The sequence below is a fragment of the Myxocyprinus asiaticus genome, chromosome 11, assembly GCF_019703515.2.
Source record: "Myxocyprinus asiaticus isolate MX2 ecotype Aquarium Trade chromosome 11, UBuf_Myxa_2, whole genome shotgun sequence".
Classification (NCBI taxonomy): domain Eukaryota; kingdom Metazoa; phylum Chordata; class Actinopteri; order Cypriniformes; family Catostomidae; genus Myxocyprinus; species Myxocyprinus asiaticus.
In genome coordinates, this window is record NC_059354.1 from 7,745,019 (window position 1) to 7,764,014 (window position 18,996).

At 41.6% G+C, this 18,996-nt stretch overlaps 1 protein-coding gene across 3 annotated transcripts in view; it reads left to right on the forward strand.

The window, feature by feature from the left end:
* Positions 1-324: 324 nt before the first annotated feature.
* The window catches only part of LOC127448060 (pre-mRNA-processing factor 40 homolog A-like), a 66,795-nt gene continuing 48,123 nt past the window's right edge, over positions 325-18,996 (forward strand). Inside the window, exons 1-4 of one of the 3 annotated variants that reach the window (XM_051710328.1) lie at positions 4,129-4,149; positions 5,119-5,145; positions 12,343-12,423; positions 12,533-12,673. In XM_051710328.1, coding sequence (XP_051566288.1) covers positions 4,144-4,149; positions 5,119-5,145; positions 12,343-12,423; positions 12,533-12,673 — 255 coding nt within the window. In that variant the 5' untranslated portion in view covers positions 4,129-4,143. Of the gene's footprint in view, positions 390-4,128; positions 4,150-5,118; positions 5,146-12,342; positions 12,424-12,532; positions 12,674-18,996 lie in introns of those variants that run through there. The other 2 variants (XM_051710329.1, XM_051710331.1) reach the window with 2 other exon arrangements.

Here is an 18,996-nt window from a genome sequence, read left to right on the forward strand (position 1 = left end):
TTTTTTAAAACTTATCTTACATATTTTTCTACAAAACTAATTTCAAGCATTTACCCCAGTTTTAAAAACAATGCTAAAGTAATGTGTGCAGGATTCTTTACTTGAAATTCTATCATAATTTGGAACCATTCCTGAAAGATCATAAAGAAGATGCGAAAATAAAAGATAAATACATTTTCAGTGGATAAAAAAAAAAATATTAAAGGATGTAACATTTCTTGCGCAGTGCAGTGAGCCTTTTACCTGCGCTTATTACTTTGTCCTGCGCTTTTCTTGCGGGGCGTGGTTTCGCTAAAACATATCTGCTGTAGTTTGAAACCGGCGCGCAGCAGCCAATCAGAGCGCACGTTTTTGTCTCGCGCAGGGCCGCTGCATGTTCAGTCAACATGGTGAGTTCAACAAAATACTCCATTTATTCATATGAACACAACACTGTCTCATAATAACTACTACAGACTACACATATACGCTATAACGGGTATTTTCGCTCTGGTTATTGGCAGTCATAGTGAAGCAATCTATGTATTATGAATGATAGAAAGGCGGGATAGCGCATGAGCTAATGTGAATGAGTGACTGATGCTAATGCTAAAGCTAATGTGTGGCAGAATGAGTTTCATTCTAATTTTACCCTGATTCTCTTTTTGTCTATGAATACACGTGTGTCGGAGGTCTGATGTGTGTCACGTTTCTGATTTTGTTATTATAAATTTGTATTTGTAAGCTGTTATCATTATCGGGTACGTTTAGCTCAGATTGGAAAAAGTAATCACTCAATCAATCTGATCAACTGACTGATATTTAATTGATCCCGCACGATGTGAGAGAAACTCTTGATCAATTAATTAATGATCAATTAATATGTTCAACTGGTAACTTTTTATGTATTAATAATTGATTGTGAATGGGGCCAAACTGTAAACGTTAAAATACTCACGTTTCAAATGAAACAAGACATCAATATTAGACTATTCTAATACGTCAGTGATAGGCTAGACTTATGAAATAGTATTTTAACGTTTACGTTTCACTTTACCTTAAATAATTATACTAACTAAAATCATGATTTAAAAAAAAAAGAAAGAAAAAAGGCACATTATGTATTGTCTCAGCTACACATAAATTTATAGTTTTGTCCATTTAACTGGCTGCTTATTTATATAAACCATAAATATCACCAATAAAGTGACAGATCTACCTGCATTATTCAAATGAAATAGTCAAGATAATTGCCTGATAGTTTCAGTGAAGGACTTAAAGGAATAGTTCACCCAAAAATGAAAATTCTCTCATCATTTACTCACCCTCATGCCATCCCAGATGTGTGTGACTTTCCTCTTCAGCTGAACACAAATGAAGATTTGTAGAAGAATATCTCAACTCTGTAGGTCCATAAAATGCAAGTGAGTGGGTGCCTTAAAAAAAAAAAAAAGCTTCAAAAAGCACAAAGCCATCATAAAAATAATCAGTTTGACTCCAGTGGATACATTAACGTGTTTTGAAGTGAAACGCTAGGTGTGTGTAAGAAAAAGATCAATATTTAAAACTTTGTTTTCCTAAAAATTCACGAGGGTCGGGGTCAAGCACGTTGGCAAGTTCACGTAAGAACTGACACGTGAAATACGGGGGAAAAAATGGAAGCACCATGTTGTTTACAACAGAGTAGCATAGAGAATCATATATACAGTCGAAGTCAGAAGTTTACATACACTTTAGCCAAATACATTTAAACTCAGTTTTACACAATTCCTGACATACAATCATAGAAAACATTCCCTCTCTCTGTTAGGATCACTACTTTATTTTAAGAATGTGAAATGTCAGAATAATAGAAGAGAGAATGATTTATTTCAGCTTTTATTTTTTTCATCACATTCCCAGTGGGTCAGAAGTTTACATACACTTTGTTAGTATTTGGTAGCATTGCCTTTAAATTGTTTAACTTAGGTCAAACGTTTTGGGTAGCCTTAAAATCAAATCACGTTTATTTATATAGCACATTTAAAAACAACCATGGTTGACCAAAGTGCTGTACCACGGCATCACAGGCAAGACAGTATAACAGAAATAAAACATAGGTAGTAGGGCAATTTCACAGCTTAACCATGATTTAAGGTAAATTAAAAAGCTAATTTAAAATAAGAAAGGTTTAAGCAACGATTTAAAAACAGGTAGAGAGGGGTCGGTCCTAAGGTAATCCGGTAAGCTTTTCCACAGTTTGGGGCCAGTGATACAAAAAGCACGATCACCTCTATGCTTCATCCTGGATCTAGGAACAGACAGATGTCCACGATCCCCGGATCTGAGTGATCTGGTTGGGTTATGCGGATAAACCAAATCACAGAGATAATTGGGTGCCTGATTGCTTAAGAATTTATAGACAAATGTTAAAATCTTAAAATCTATTCGAAATCTGATAGGCAACCAGTGCAAGGAGATCAGGATGGGAGTGATGTGTTCATGTTTACGACTGCCTGTTAAAAGTCGTGCCGCATCATTTTGGACCATCTGCAGGCGGGATAGAGCTGATTGGTGCTGGCCAGAGTACAGAGAATTACAGTAATCTAGGCATGAAGAAATAAAAGCATGGATCACAGTTTCAAAAGTTTTCCTGGATAGAAAAGGTTTTGTTTTAGCTAGGCGACATAGGTGGAAAAAACTCGATCTAACCACTTCGTTAATTTGTTTGTCGAACTTTAGGCTACTATCAAAGAAAAAGCCTAGGTTCTTAGCATGATCCAAGCTTCTCACAACAAGCTACTGGGATTTTGGCCCATTCCTCCAGACAGAACTGGTGAGTCAGGTTTGTAGGCCTCTTTGCTCGCACATGCTTTTTCAGTTCTGCCCACAAATGTTCTATCGGATTGAGGTCAGGGCTTTGTGATGGCCACTCCAACACCTTGACTTTGTTGTCCTTAAGCTGTTTTGCCACAGCTTTGGAGGTATGCTTGGGGTCATTGTCCCTTTGCGACTGAGCTTTAACTTCCTGGCTGATGTCTTGAGATGTTGCTTCAATATATCCACATCATTTTCCTTCCTTATGATGCCATCTATTTTGTGAAGTGCACCAGTCCCTCATGCAGCAAAGCACCCTCACATCATGATGCTGCCACCCCCATGCTTCATGGTTGGGATAGTGTTCTTCAGCTTGCAAGCCTCACCCTTTGCCCTCCAAACATAACGATGGTCATTATGGCCAAACAGTTCAATTTTTGTTTCATTAGACCAGAGGACATTTCTCCAAAAAGATCTTTGTCCTCATGTGCACTTGCAAACTGTAGTCTGGCTTTTTTATGGCGGTTTTGGAGCAGTGGCTTCTTCCTTGCTGAGCAGCCTTTCAGATTTTGTCGATATAGGACTCGTTTTACTGTGGATATAGATACTTGTCTACCTGTTTCCTCCAGCATCTTCACAAGGTCCTTTGCTGTTGTTCTGGGATTGATTTGCACTTTTCGCACCAAACTATGTTCATCTCTAGGAGACAGAATACGTCTTCCTCCTGAGCAGTATCATGGCTGTGTGGTCCCATGGTGTTTATACTTGCGTACTATTGTTTGTATAGATGAAGGTGGCACCTTCAGGCATTTGGAAATTGCTCCCAAGGATGAACCAGACTTGTGGAGGTCCACAATTATTTTTCTGAGGTCTTTGCTGATTTCTTTTGATTTTCCCATGATATCAAGCAAAGAGGCACTGAGTTTGAAGGTAGGCCTTAAAATACAATCACAGGCACACCTCCAATTCAGTACACCACCTATCAGAAGATAATTGTCTAAAGGCTTGACATCATTTTCTGGAATTTTCCAAACTGCTTAAAGGCACAGTTAACTTGGTGTATGTAATCTTCTGACCCACTGGAATTGTGATATAGTCAATTAAATGTGAAACAATCTGTCTGTAAACAATTGTTGGAAAAATTACTTGTGTCATGCACAAAGTAGATGTACTAAACGACTTGCCAAAACTATAGTTTGCTAGTATTAAATCAGTGGAGTGACTAAAAAATTAGTCTTAATGACTTCAACCTAAGTGTATGTAAACGTCTGACTTCAACTGTAGATGCCTCATTCGGCTGGTTTGGATACATCAACTGCGGCGCCATCTTGGAACAGTCAACAAAGAGAGCTGTTTGAATCTATTTAAATGCAAGTGAGTGGAAGAGACACATCAGACCGAGCTCCTTGCTCAGACTGCTGCATAAACTGCTTTTGTGTTGAAACATTATTGCGGACCATAGAAACAACTGCTAATAGGGGACCTACGTATGAATATCTGTGCAGAGGAGGCTTACGTCATGCGAGAGGCAGTTTTAACTCAATCCTCGTCAGTGTACAAACCTCAAGCTGGCCGGTAGACTTGCCACGGTATCATAATTTTCACACCGGTGCGTTGTTCACGTTCAAACTGTCCAACACCGGTTTTACCGCTGGTTGGACGCTAGGTGGTACTATAGGGTAATTTTCGTTAAGCAGTAGCCTACACAATAATGAAAGGCAGCTTGATTTCAAACTTTGAACTTAATTTTTTATTGATTTAAATCTTAATTTCACACCGGTGTTTTCCCTTGTACAGAGTAAAACCTGTAACACTGTACACCGTGGCAACCCTACTGGCCGGAAGTGAAAATGTTTAGTAAAAAAACATTTCAAATATTGATCTATTTCTTACACACCTAGCGTTTTACTTCAGATGACATTAATTAGTCAGTGGTGGGGCAGTGGTGGCTCAGCAGTTAAGGCTCTGGGTTACTGATCAGAAGGTCAGGGGTTCAAGCCCCAGCACCGCCAAGATGCCACTGTTGGGCCCTTGAGCAAGGCCCTTGACCCTATCTGCTCCGGGGCGCCGTATCATGGCTGACCCTGCACTCTGACCCCAGCCTAGCTGGGATATGTGAAAAAGAAGAATTTCACTGTATATGTGCAAATGTATAATGTGTGATAAATAAAGGAAATTATAATTAAATTATAAAAATTATAATTAGACCACTGGAATCGTATGGATTATTTTTATGATGGCTATTTGTACGTTTTGGAGCTTCAAAAATTTGGCAGCCATTCACATTTTATGGACCTATAGAGCTGAAATATTCTTCTAAAAATCTTCATTTGTGTTCTGCAGAAAACACACATTGGATGGCATGTAAGGGTGAGTAAATTATGAGAGAATTTTCATTTACGGGTGAACTATTCCTTTATGAAACTTCTGAAACTCCAGGTTTTGCTTACAGTGCATTCATAAAGTATTCAAACCCTTTCTTTTTTTCACATTTTATGTTGCAGCCTTATGCTAAAATTCTTAAAATTATTTTTTTTTCACATCAATCTATGCTCCATACCCCATAATGACAAGGCAAAAACCAGATTTTTGATAACTTAGCAAATTTATTAAAAAGAAAAAGCTGAAATATCATATTATTATTATTGACATACACTATATTGCCAAAAGTATTCGCTCACCCATCCAAATAATTGAATTCAGGTGTTCCAATCACTTCCATGGCCACAGGTGTATAAAATGAAGCACCTAGGCATGCAGACTGCTTCTACAAACATTTGTGAAAGAATGGGCCGCTCTCAGGAGCTCAGTGAATTCCAGTGTGGTACTGTGATAGGATGCCACCTGTGCAACAAGTCCAGTCCTGAAATTTCCTTGCTACTAAATATTCCACAGTCAACTGTCAGTGGTATTATAACAAAGTGGAAGCGATTGGGAACTTTCTGCAGAGTCAATCGCTACAGACCTCCAAAGTTCATGTGGCTTTCAGATTAGCTCAAGAAGAGTGCGTAGAGAGCTTCATGGAATGGGTTTCCATGGCCGAGCAGCTGCATCCAAGCCATACATCACCAAGTGCAATGCAAAGCGTCAGATGCAGTGGTGTAAAGGATGCCGCCACTGGACTCTAGAGCAGTGGAGACGCGTTCTCTGGAGTGACGAATCACGCTTCTCCATCTGGCAATCTGATGGACAAGTCTGGGTTTGGCGGTTGCCAGGAGAACGGTACTTGTCTGACTGCATTGTGCCAACTGTGAAGTTTGGTGGAGGGGGGATTATGGTGTGGGGTTGTTTTTCAGGAGCTGGGCTTGGCCCCTTAGTTCCAGTGAAAGGAACTCTGAATGCTTCAGCATACCAAGAGATTTTGGACAATTCCATGCTCCCAACTTTGTGGGAACAGTTTGGGGATGGCCCCTTCCTGTTCCAACATGACTGCGCACCAGTGCACAAAGCAAGGTCCATAAAGATATGGATGAGCGAGTTTGGTGTGGAAGAACTTGACTCTCCTGCACAGAGTCCTGACCTCAACCCGATAGAGAACCTTTGGGATGAATTAGAGCGAAGACTGCGAGCCAGGCCTTCTCGTCCAACGTCTGACCTCACAAATGCGCTTCTGGAAGAATGGTCAAAAATTCCCATAAACACACTCCTAAACCTTGTGGAAAGCCTTCCCAGAAGAGTTGAAGCTGTTATAGCTGCAAAGGGTGGGCCGACGTCATATTAAACCCTATGGATTAAGAATGGTATGTCACTTAAGTTCATATGTGTCTAAAGGCAGATGAGCGAATACTTTTGGCAATACAGTGTAAGTATTCAGACCCTTAACTTAGTATCAGAATGAGCTTTATTGCCAAGTATGCTTACACATACAAGGAATTTGTCTTGGTGACATGATCTTCCAGTACACAGCAATACAAAAACAGAATTTTAATTAAAAAAGAATTAAATTTGAATAAAAAATAGATAAATATTGAAAAGAAAAAATAATATATAGAATTCACAATAGACAATATATATATATATTTATACACACACACACACACAAACATACATATACATACATATACACATATTTATACATACATACATATATACACATATACATATAATGAATATATACACTAAGTTTTGAAACACTTGACTGAAATGTTTCTCATGATCTTAAAAATCTTTTGATCTGAAGGAGTATGCTTAAATGTTAAGATGTTTTGTAGACAAAAATATAATTGTGCCACCATATTAATTGATTTCATTATAAAACTAAAATTTAATAATAAAAAAAACTCCTTCAGTACTGTTTAAAAAGCATCCCATGGTGATACCTCAAGAAGTTGGTTGAGAAAATGTCAAGAGTACATGTCTGCAAATTCTAGGCACAGGGTGACTACTTTGAAGATGCTAAAATATAACACAGTTTTGATTTATTTTGGATTTTGTTTAGTCACAACATAATTCCCATATTTCCATTTGTTATTCCATAGTTTTGATGACTTTACTATTATTCTAAAATGTGAAAAAAATGATAATAAAGACTGTGTTTCAAAACTTTTGACCGGTAGTGTATTTACACACACATACATACCTACATACATACATACATACACACACATACACATACGTAGTGCAAATCTAAATACAAATCGGTTATATACAGTGCAAGGGAATGTAATGGCAGAAGAGGTAGGATGTGTTGGATAATATAAAAAGACTAAGCTGTGTATTGCACATTAATTATTGCTCAAATGGGCAGTTTTAACTGTTCATGAGATGGATAGCCTGGGGGAAAAAACTGTTCCTGTGCCTGATGGTTCTGGTGCTCAGAGGTAATGGGCAGGGTGAGTGGGGTCTAGAGTGATTTTTTTCAGCCTTTTTCCTCACTCTGGATGTGTATAGTTCTTGAAGGGAGGGCAGGGGGCAACCAATAATCCTCTCAGCAGTCCGAACTGTCCTTTGTAGTCTTCTGATGTCTGATTTCAAGGCTGCACCAAACCAGACAGTTATTGAAGTGCAGAGGACAGACTCAATGACTACTGAGTAGAACTGTATCAGTAGCACTTGTGGCAGGTTGAACTTCCTCATCTGGCGACGGAAGTACAACCTCTGCTGGGCCTTTTTCGCAATGAGTAAATGTGGGTCTCCCACTTCAGGTCCTGTGAGATGGTAGTGCCCAGGAACCTGAATGACTCCTGCTGCCACAGTGCTGTTTAGAATGGTGTGGGGGGACAGTGTTGGTGGATTCCTCCTAAAGTCCATAGTCATCTCCACCGTTTTGAACGTGTTCAGCTCAAGGTTGTTTTGACTGCACCAGACAGCCAGCTGTTCAAGCTCCCTTCTGTATGCAGACTCATCGTCATCTCGGATGAGGCCGATGACAGTGGTGTCGTCTGCAAACTTCAGGAGCTTGACAGAGGGGTCCTTGGCGATGCCGTCGTTGGTGTAGAGGGAGAAGAGTAGTAGGGAGAGCACACATCCCTGGGGGGCACCAGTGCTGATTGTACAGGTGCTGGAAGTGAGTTTCCCCTGTCTCGCAAGCTGCTGCCTGGCCGTCAGAAAGCTGGTAATCCACTGACAGATAGACATGGGAACAGAAAGTTGGTGAAATTTAGTCCAGAGAATAGCTGGGATGATGGTGTTGAAAGCCGAACTGAAGTCCACAAAAAGGATCCTTGCATATGTCCCTGGTTTGTCCAGATGTTGCAGGATATGATGCAATCCCATGTTGACTGCATCATCCACAGACCTGTTTGCTCAATAAGCAAATTGAAGGGGATCTAGAAAGGGTCCAGTGATGTTCTTCAGGTGGGCCAACACCAGTCTCTCAAATGACTTCATGACCATAGACGTCAGGGCGACAGGTCTGTAGTCATTAAGTCCTGTGATGTTTGGTTTCTTTGGGATGGGGATGATAGTGGAATGTTTGAAGCAGCATGGGACTTTGCACTGCTCCAGTGAACTATTGAAGATCTGTGTGAAGATGGGGTCCAGCTGGTTAGCACAGGATCTAAGACATGCAGGTGAAATGCCATCTGGGCCCTGTGCTTTCCTTATGCTTTGTTTTTGAAAGACATGGCACACATCATCTTCACAGATCTTAAGTGCAGGTTGAGTAGCAGGAGGGGGAAGGAGGGGGGTTGCAGTAGGTGTTTGTGTGAAGTGAAGGTCAGAGTGGGTGTGGGGTGTGAGATTGGGCCTTTCAAATCTACAGTAGAACACATTCAGGTCGTCAGCCAGTTGTTGGTCCACCACAGGGTTGGGGGCAGGAGTCCTGTAATTTGTAAGTTGTTTCATGGCACTCCACACTGATGCAAAACTTGTTTTTCAGCTTCTCAGAGTATCTTCTTTTAGCCACTCTGATTCCCTTATTCAGTGTGTTCCTGGCCTGATTGTACAAGACTTTATCCCCAACTCTGTAAGCATCCTCTTTGGCCTGACGAAGCTGCCTGAGTTCTGCTGTAAACCATGGTTTGTCGTTGTTAAATGTTAAATAAGTCCTAGTAGGAATGCACATATCCTCACAGAAACTGATATATGATGTTACAGAATCTGTGATCTCGTCCAGATTGGTGTCTGCAGCTTCAAAAACACTCCAATCAGTGCAGTCAAAGCAGGCTTGTAGTTCCAACTCTGCTTCATTGGTCCATCTCTTTACAGTACTTACTACAGGTTTAGCAGATTTTAATTTCTATCTGTAGGTTGGAAGAAGATGAACAAGACAGTGATCAGATAGTCCCAAAGCTGCGCTAGGAACAGAGCGATATGCATCCTTTATTGTTGTGTAGCAGTAATCCAGTATATTTCTGCATCTGGTTGGGCATGTAATGTGCTGTTTGTATTTGGGCTGTTCACATGTGAGGTTTGCTTTGTTAAAATCCCCAAGAATAATAATAACTGAGACCGGGTATTGTTGTTCCATGTCTGTGATTTTGATCAGCCAGCTGTTGCAGCGCGGCATTCAAACACGCGTTTGGCGCGATATACACACTCACCAGAATAAACGAGGAAAACTCCCGCGGCGAGTAGAAAGGCTTACAGTTAATAAAGAGCGCTTCCAAATTAGGACAGCACATCATCTTTAACGTTGTTACATCTGTACACCAACTTTCACTGATGTAAATGCATGTTCCACCACCTCTCGTTTTCCCCGTTAACTCCGCGATGCGATCCGCTCTGAACAGCTGAAAGCCCGGCAGATGTAACGCGCTGTCCGGAATGGCTTCACTCAGCCAGGTTTCTGTGGAGCACAAGGCAGCAGAGGTTGAAAAGTCCTTGTTTGTGTGGGTGAGGAGATGTAGTTCGTCCGTTTTGTTAGGGAGAGAGCGGAGATTCGCTAGATGAATACTTGGCAGCGCTGTTCGAAATCCACGGCAACGCAGCCTGACTAGCACGCCTGCTCGTCTCCCTCGTCTGCGTCTCATTGCGCGTTTAAACAACACAGACACGCCTCCGACTAAAATGTCCAACAAAACGTCCGAATATTCAAAATCCGGGAAAAGATTGACTGGTATATGCTGTTGAATGTTCAGCAGTTTGTCTCTGGTAAAACTGACTGGAAAAAGATTACTAAACACAGGACAAACAAACAAAAACAACAATACAATAGGAGCACTCCACACTGAGGCGGCCATCCACTGTGCCATCATCAACTCAGTACTTGGTTGAAACACCTTTGGCAGTGATTACAGCCTCAAGTCTTTTTGGGTATGATGCGACAAATTTGCACTCCTGGATTTGGGGATTTGTCATTCTTCTCTGCAGATCCTCTCAAGCTCTGTCAGGTTGGATGTGGACTGTTGGTGGACAGCCATTTTCAGGTCTCTCCAGAGATGTTTGATTGTGTACATGTCCGGGCTCTGGCTGGGCCACTCATGGACATCAATAGTGTTGTCCCTAAGTCACTCTTGCGTTGTCTTGGCTGTGTGCTTGGGGTAAGGCTGCAACAGTACACAAAATTCACGGTTCGGTACGTACCTCGGTTTTGGGGTCACGGATCGGTACAGTTTCGGTACAGCAGCATAAACAAAAAATCTTTATTTATTTTGAAAATTCATTGGTTGATGGGCAACAATTCTTATTGTGAAGGCTCATTTATAAATGACTGCACCATGCATGTTTCTTCAACGAAATTACAATATAAAACTTTAGAGCCTCTAATATGTACATTGTATACAAACATAAATAATAATAAAAGGGAAAAAAGTGCACTTCTAATAATTGTAACAAAATTAAGACATTAGCAGTGGCTTGTTTATATATTGCTGAAATGCGTTTTTGTAAGAACTTTATAATGGGGCTCAAGCACGTTCCTGAGTATGGTAGCATATCTGCAGCAATAAATACTCCTATAGTGTTCGCTTTAACCCTGTCTGAGCTTGCAGCGAGAGGCTGCTCGAATGCCGTGGCGAGTCTAACTTGCACTGGCTGTTTATGCTTTGCTAATGTAAGCTCAAGAGATACGTGGATAATGTCACCGCAAATGAGTCATCACGTTAAATGTGCTTCCTGAGCAGGGCCACCGATAAGGGGGCACAACTGGACCTTTTGTCCCAGGCCCGGGCAGAAAGGCTGCTCCATATCGTATATCGCATCTAAGTGTGTTCAGCGGAAGATGCGGATATAAACATGGAGACAGCGCATGAAAGCCACCGGGGCATCACGCACATTGATGAAAGAACTGTCCTCATAACCTTCACATGCATTTATCTGATCCGCAGTTTCTAGTGTACCGTCTGGCACTCTGTTCTGTCAAGTTTTGATTCCGTGTTGTCCCGTGTTGCTCTGCAGTCTTTTTTCAATTTTAGTTCTACGCGGTTTGTGCTTTTCGTTCTATGTTGTTTTAATATTGGTTTCACGCATGCTAAGGAATGTAATCATTCGTGTAACTGCGTGTACTGTACCGAAGGCCCTGTATCTGTTTGGTTCGGCACAGATACATGTACCGTTGCAGCCCTAGCTTAGGGTCATTGTCCTGTTGGAAGGTGAACCTTTGGCCCAGTCTGAGCGCTCTGGACCAGGTTTTCATTAAGGATATCTCTGTATTTTGCTGCATTCAGCTTTCCTTGAACACTGATAGTTCACCCAGATCCTGCCGGTGTGTGCCTTTCCAAATCATGTCCAATCAGTTGAATTTGCCACAGATGGACTCCAGTCAAAGTGTAGAAACATCTCAAAGATGATATAGAGAAATGGGATGCACCTGAGCTATATTTCAAGTGTCATAACAAAGGGTTTGAATACTTATGTGATATTTCAGTTTTTTTCTTTTTAATACATTTGCAAAGTTAACCAAAAATCTGGTTTTTGCTTTGCCATTATGGGGTATGGAGTGTAGATTGATGTGAACAAATAATAATAATTTAAAACATTTTAGCATAAGGCTACAACATAATAACATGTGAAAAAAATTTAGGGATCTGAATATTTTATGAATGCACTGTATATAATCTGGGATGTGTTAGGTGGCTCAGTGTTATTAGAGTAGACTGAGTAAAGATTATGCTATGGATGAGTGATGTGTAGCATCTTCATCAGATCTGTAGTAGTAACTGTAATGGACTTTCTTGTTCGTAACAGTCCTCGACTGATGCTAATAGTGGCTCCAGTCATGCTGCACCTTTTCCTGGTGTTCCACCTTCAGGAATTCCCCCGCCTTTTGTAAGTTGGTTATAGAAAGCCTTTCCCGTCAAGCCATCATCTCTCTTTGTGGCTGCTTTGCTCCTCTCCCATCACTCACGTCTGGAATATATGTTTGTGTTTTCCAAAGATGGGACCACCAGGAATCCCGCCTCACTTCCCTCCGATGGGAATGCCACCCATGGGCCAGAGGCCACCGAGTATGGCTCCTATGCCCCCGGGAATCATGCCCCCCATGATGCCCCCAATGGGAGCACCACCTATGGGACAGGTAAGAGCTTTTAATAATTATAACAGTGAGAGTTTATGATTCCATTTTCTTTAGTTGCAGCATTAGACTTCATTATTCACTAATGTTCTTCATAATGGCCACGAAGCCTTCCATCAGGTTTGCATTAGAATAGTCATGTGAAGATGTAGGGTAAGAAATGTCCAGGTCATATTTCACCCTAAAATCAAAAGAAAGTAATAGATGAAGTTACCGTTCATTGAACATGAACAGTGGAAACCAGGGGTCAAAATTGAGTTTCAATCAGTTGAGAGAGAGTTTACTGAAGACAAAGTTCTCCACATTTCCAAAGACAGAAAGAGAAAATTAATCAAGGATCTAGAGACCCCCTTCACCACGCACTCCAAAAGCTTTTAAAACTGAATTCTTTGAGACCTTATAATGAGACCATCAAAGAGCTGCATGGTTCTGTGTCGATAATCACCAAAATTGTACAGTTAGATAAGGGTCAACTGCTAGAAATTTTCAAGAATCGTTTCTATTGTGGTTAAGCAAAATCCTGCCGCATTGCAGAGAATGCTCTTTCTAAAAATCATTATTATAATCATATTTTTTTTCTTAGTCCTTATACATACTTTGCATTTCTCATGAGAGAAGACCTATAAGCCCCGCTTCTGTCTGTTGCTGATGCCATCAAGCTCTCTTATCGGCATAGCTTTGCCACAAAGCAGGTAGAGATAAGCGATCGCATGGATCCGTCCATCCACCCATCCATCCACCTATATGTACATGCAGTATATACTGTACATACATACATGCATGCATACATATACACCGATCAGCCACAACATTAAAACCACCTGCCTAATATCTCGTGTCACTAAAACAGCGCCAACCCGCATTTCAGAACAGCATTCTGAGATGCTATTCTTCTCACCACAACTGTACAGAGCAGTTATCTGAGTTACCATAGACTTTGTCAGTCCAAACCAGTCTGGCCAGTCTCTGATAACCTCTCTCATCAATAAGACGTTTCCATCCACAGAACTGCTGCTCACTGGATTTTTTTTGTTTTTGGCACCATTCAGAGTAAATTCTAGAGACTGTTGTGTGTGAAAATGGGCTAGTTTAAGTATTTCTGGTTTGATTATTTCTGTAACTGCTGATTTCCTGGGATTTTCACACACAGCAGTCTCTAGAATTTACTCAGAATGGTGCCAAAAACAAAAAAATATCCAGTGAGGGACAGTTCCATAAATCTTGACAGCTGCAGTCTCTTTGGTGTGATGTTGATTTTAGGTATGTGCAAAATGACATCATTTCAAAATAGACAAGTCGGTGGGTTATGTTGACGGTTAGTCGACTAGTCCAGGGGTCAGCAACCTTGTCGATATGGAGTGCCATTTTTATTTTCCGGGTCAATGGCTGTGCCGGTGATTTTCTGAAGTTCGAGTCCACTTATGAAAATGTTTCTATTTTGCATTTTTCTATGTTAATCATTTATTTTTCATTAAAAGATATTATCAGCATAATAGTTTGAGTGAAATTTCTTTGCAAAACCCTCATGTGAAAAATCTTGCATGTGAATTTTCACAGAGCATCTTGTGAAAGTGCTTTAATGAAAGAAACTGTCCTTTTGAACAAAATGAGTTAACACAGTTAATGTCACAAATTTGCTTATTTGATTACTGATCACGAAATTGTGTGGAATCTTAAGTATTTATTATGTCATACATTTTTCAAAATCAAAGCATGCATTCAACAGCGAGAGAGGAGCAGTCTATTTTATTTATATGAAGTTTTCCGCATCTGCATTCCAATCTACATCTTGATGTAATCCTCATGATTACGCAGCGTGTTTTCGTCAACTAAGGGTGTGTTCACACTTGTAGTTCGGTCCTCTTGGTCCGGACCAAAAAGGAAAATGATACATTTAGTCCTGGTTCGCTTAGCATTCACACTGGCATTTTTAACACCGAACCTAATGATACAAAACCAAAGGCGTCAGGAAAAAGTCACAACCTGACTGGACAGCTTTTATGAGGTATATTTTTTGACGGAACTTGCCGATCATCCAAAACAATGCTGGCTGCTGGGTGAAATGCACTCGTTATATTTATTTATGTATATGTGGTGGTATTTTTACCAGCTGAGAACAAACGAAGAGCTAATAAAATGTTTAAAGGAGTCTAAACAGCGCCAGGAATTCCTCCGTTGCACACACAAACGAAGATATGCTGCGAGGACGGCTGACGGCGGTTCTGAAGCATGTACCGAACTGTAATGGGCGACATAGCTACTATGATGAGAAGAACCAGGTATGCTTGAGGTCAGTATTAGGCAAATTACTTCCTGTTTTTGGTCCGTTTAGACGTCTTTGGTCCATGTTGCGTTCATAAATCAATCAAACCGCACCAGAGTTCGTTTGGAAGCGGAACGAGACCCACTATTCAGGCGGTCTCGGTCTGCTTGTTTGGTGCGTACCAAGGTTCGGGTGACAGCGTTCACACTTGTTCAAATGAACCGCACTAACAGAGCAATCGCACCAGAGGTCGTTTTAATCGAACCAAACCTGCCAAGTGTGAACACACCTTAAATGGGAGTGTGACAAGACTCGCGCTGTGTGTGCAAGCCATTCACGCATCACAAGCCGACTATTTAGCCCTTTTCGTTGAATCGCACCTGCAAAATTCTAAAACTTTATTTCCAGGTTTAATTTATATTTTGATTTTTATCAGATTATGTTTTCTCTTTTAATCTTTTAATGTAATTTTGAATGTGACCATGGTTTAAGGACGGTGTGGCTGTATGCTGGGTTGGAAATATCAAGGATTAATAGTGGTGTTTTCCTTATTACACCACGTGTTGTTCTGAAAGCAAAAAGAAAGAAATGAAACATGGAATGTAGGCTGTCATCCTCGAAGCCTGATCGCGCGATTAACCAAAAGTGAAGCACTGCCGGCTCGTTATGAACGAATGGCTTGCACATGCTGCACGAGTCTGTTGGGTATACTGCAATCTCGTCACATTTGAACTTTTTGTTTAGCCTCCCATTCAGTTCATGAAAACTGTGTGCTGCGTGATCATGAGGAAGGAGTACATCAGGATGTAGATTGGAATGCAGGTACAGAATGTATATAAACAAAATAGTCTATTCCTCTCTCGCCGTTGCTGGCGTGCCAGGGATTACCCCTCCACATGCCAATGCTGGCATGTGTGCCATAGGTTGCCGACCCCTGGACTAGTCGGTCAATGAAGCCCTGTATAATTGTACCGGATTCACACGATGGGCAAGGAGGAGGCAGGAACAGGCTGAGCAGTCAACATGAACTTTAATAAACAAATGAAAAAAACACAACATAAAACTGCTTTCCAGCAAAACACACACACACACACACAAGACTGCTGCGTGCATCTCTCTCTCTCTCTCTCTCTCTCTCTCTCTCTCTCTCTCTCTCGAACATACTTCCCCGGCTCCTCTTTATCCCTCTCCCAGCTGATTGAGCTGATTCAGCACCGGGCGTCTCCTCGTCACATACCCTCAAAGCCCGATTCAGGTCAGACTGACCCCCCCCCCCCTTCCTGGAGGGGAGGTGTTGCCCTTTCGGCTGTCCTTTCCGCTGGCCGGTCTTCCCCATCTTCTGGGAATCTGAGTAGGATGAGGGAAAGGGAAAGAGCGAGCGCGAGAGGAAGAAAGAGAAAAAAACTGGCTCGCTGGTCTCCGAACATGCTGGTCCTCAGCCAGCTGTGCAGCGGTCCTCCGCGACGCCAGGCGATGGCACCGGACCTCGCCTCCTGGCAGACGTCAGCGGCTCCTCCGCCTCCTGGCGGACGGCAGCGGCTCCTCCGCCTCCTGGCGGACGGCAGCGGCTCCTCCGCCCTCTGGCGGCCGGCAGCGGGTTCCTCCGCTTCCTGGTGGACAGCAGCGGGTTCCTCCACCTTCTGGTGAACCACTCCAGTACCACCGGACGATACCACCTCGGCGTCGCAACACTCCATCAGCAGCAAGGGCTCTCCGACAGCGCATCCCTCCTTCCCAGGTTTCGGCACCAATGTAACAGATTCACACGATGGGAAAGGAGGAGGTGGGAACTGGCTGAGCAGTCAACGTAAACTTTTAATAAACAAATACAAACACAACATAAAACTGTTTTCCAGCATAACACAAAACACACACACACACAACTGCTGCGTGCATCTCTCTCTCCCTCTCTCAAACTGGCATCCCCGGCTCCTCTTTATCCCTCTCCCGGCTGATTCAGTGCTGGCATCCATCGGTACGGCCTGGTCACGCCCTCCTCCTCGTCACAATAAGTAGGTTGGAGTCATTTCCACAAGATACCTATCTGACACATTTTTTTTTTCTTTTTTCTTTTTATTTGGCCTTTTGTAGGTTTTTTAATGACAGAGTTAGTGGAGAGGAGACAAAAAATGACAGGGGAGAAGAGTGGGAATGAGATCGGTAAAGGACCTCATGAGCTGGGACTCGAACTCGGGTCACCCGTGATGCATCCGCACCACATGTCATAAGCGCAGCCCGTTAGGCTACGGCTCTGACTTGCCACTGCTTACTAGGTCCTCGTGGTAGCGTGGTTACTCACCTCAATCCGGGTGGTGGAGGACAAGTCTCAGTTGCCTCTGCTTCTGAGATAGTCAATCCGCACATCTTATCATGTGACTCGCTGTGGAGGCTCATGCTATTCTCCGTGATCCACGCACAACTTACCACACGCCCCATTGAGAGCGAGAACCACTAATCGCGACCACGAGGAGGTTACCCCATGTGACTCTACCCTCCATAGCAACCGGGCCAATTTGGTTGCTTAGGAGACCTGGCTGGAGTCACTCAGCACACCCTGGATTCGAACTCATGACTCCAGGGGTGGTAGTCACCGTCAGTACTCGCTGAGCTACCCAGGCCCCTGACGCGTTTCTTAATAATAGGCTGTAGATGCCAAGCACACCGCCTCAAACAGATAGGCTATTCCAAAAATAAAAAAGCTTAATAACTATAACCTTTGTGCACAAAACTGTCAAAGTCATCAAAATAGAGACTTAAGGATTTTGTTTTAAACAACAGGAACATTGCTCCGAGTCAAAGTCTGATAGTAAAATATTGTTGTGCCACTTTGTTTGCTGTGGTGTTTTTCACCTTAAATGCATGTTTTGCCAACACCTTTTGTTATATATATGTCTTCATTACATAAGTCAAATTCATAAATGTGAATATAAATGAACTAATAATAACACACAGAATCCCCAAAACAGCGTGTGGGTATCACTGCTCATAAAATCGACATGAAAGCGTTCGGGTGTATAAACTGAGCACAAAACAAGAAAAGAAAGCACTAATAATATAGCTAACAGATATGGAATAGGCCTAGTAAACTTACATAGGCGTGAATAAATGTAATGTAATTTAATGAGCAGCAAATTTAGCCTACCATCATAAATGAATTCCAGTAGCTAAACTCTTGTGTTTGACCTTCTAATTTCAACTACAGAGTATTTAAACTACACTTAAAAAATCTCAATATAGAAATAAAAATGACACCTCAAAAATATCAAATATCAACGTTATTAGAACAATCCAAAATGCAATTAAAAAAGGTGTCCTACCATACTCTTGGACGATAGACCGAATGTCAGTATTTCAAAATACCACGATAATAAATTTAATAGGCCTATATGTATAATATATATATATACACATATGACCAAAAAAAAAAAAATATGTCGATGCATTTAAAATAAATACAGAACCGAACATAGTACAATAAATACAGAATTTTAAAACATAGGCCTCACCACGTTTAAATGAAATGTGTTTTAAATGCCAGCTTGTAATCTGCTGAGAGACCATTTTTTTTATTATTCATGAGAGAGAAAAAAAGGTTCCGCCTCCCAAAAATAAAAAAACGCAAACAGTAAATAATAAAAAATCGTTTAGATATTTCACAGACATAAAACGGCTTAATCATTAATTCATCAACATATTTTTATTCAGAAACAAAAGTTACCTGTTTAAGGAGACACGAGCGATCCTGTTGACACCTGCTGCAGAAAACACTCTCGACTGGGACAGACGTGGAAGGGACAGCATGAGAGACTCATTCATCCACCATTTGTAGAGGGTTCTGGTCTGGGTCCATGCAGTAATCTTTGTCTCATACCTCCAGCTGTAGGTTGGCTAAGTATATTTGAGTAGTATTCCTCACCAAAAAAAAAAAAAAAAAATGCAATTGACAGCCGTTATCGCTTTTCCGTTTTCACTTCTTCAACACCAAATGAAGATTCTGCCCCTGACTATGAGCTCGCATTTGTTTCCGCGACATGATTCATGCTAACAGTTTAGTGTCTGCAGC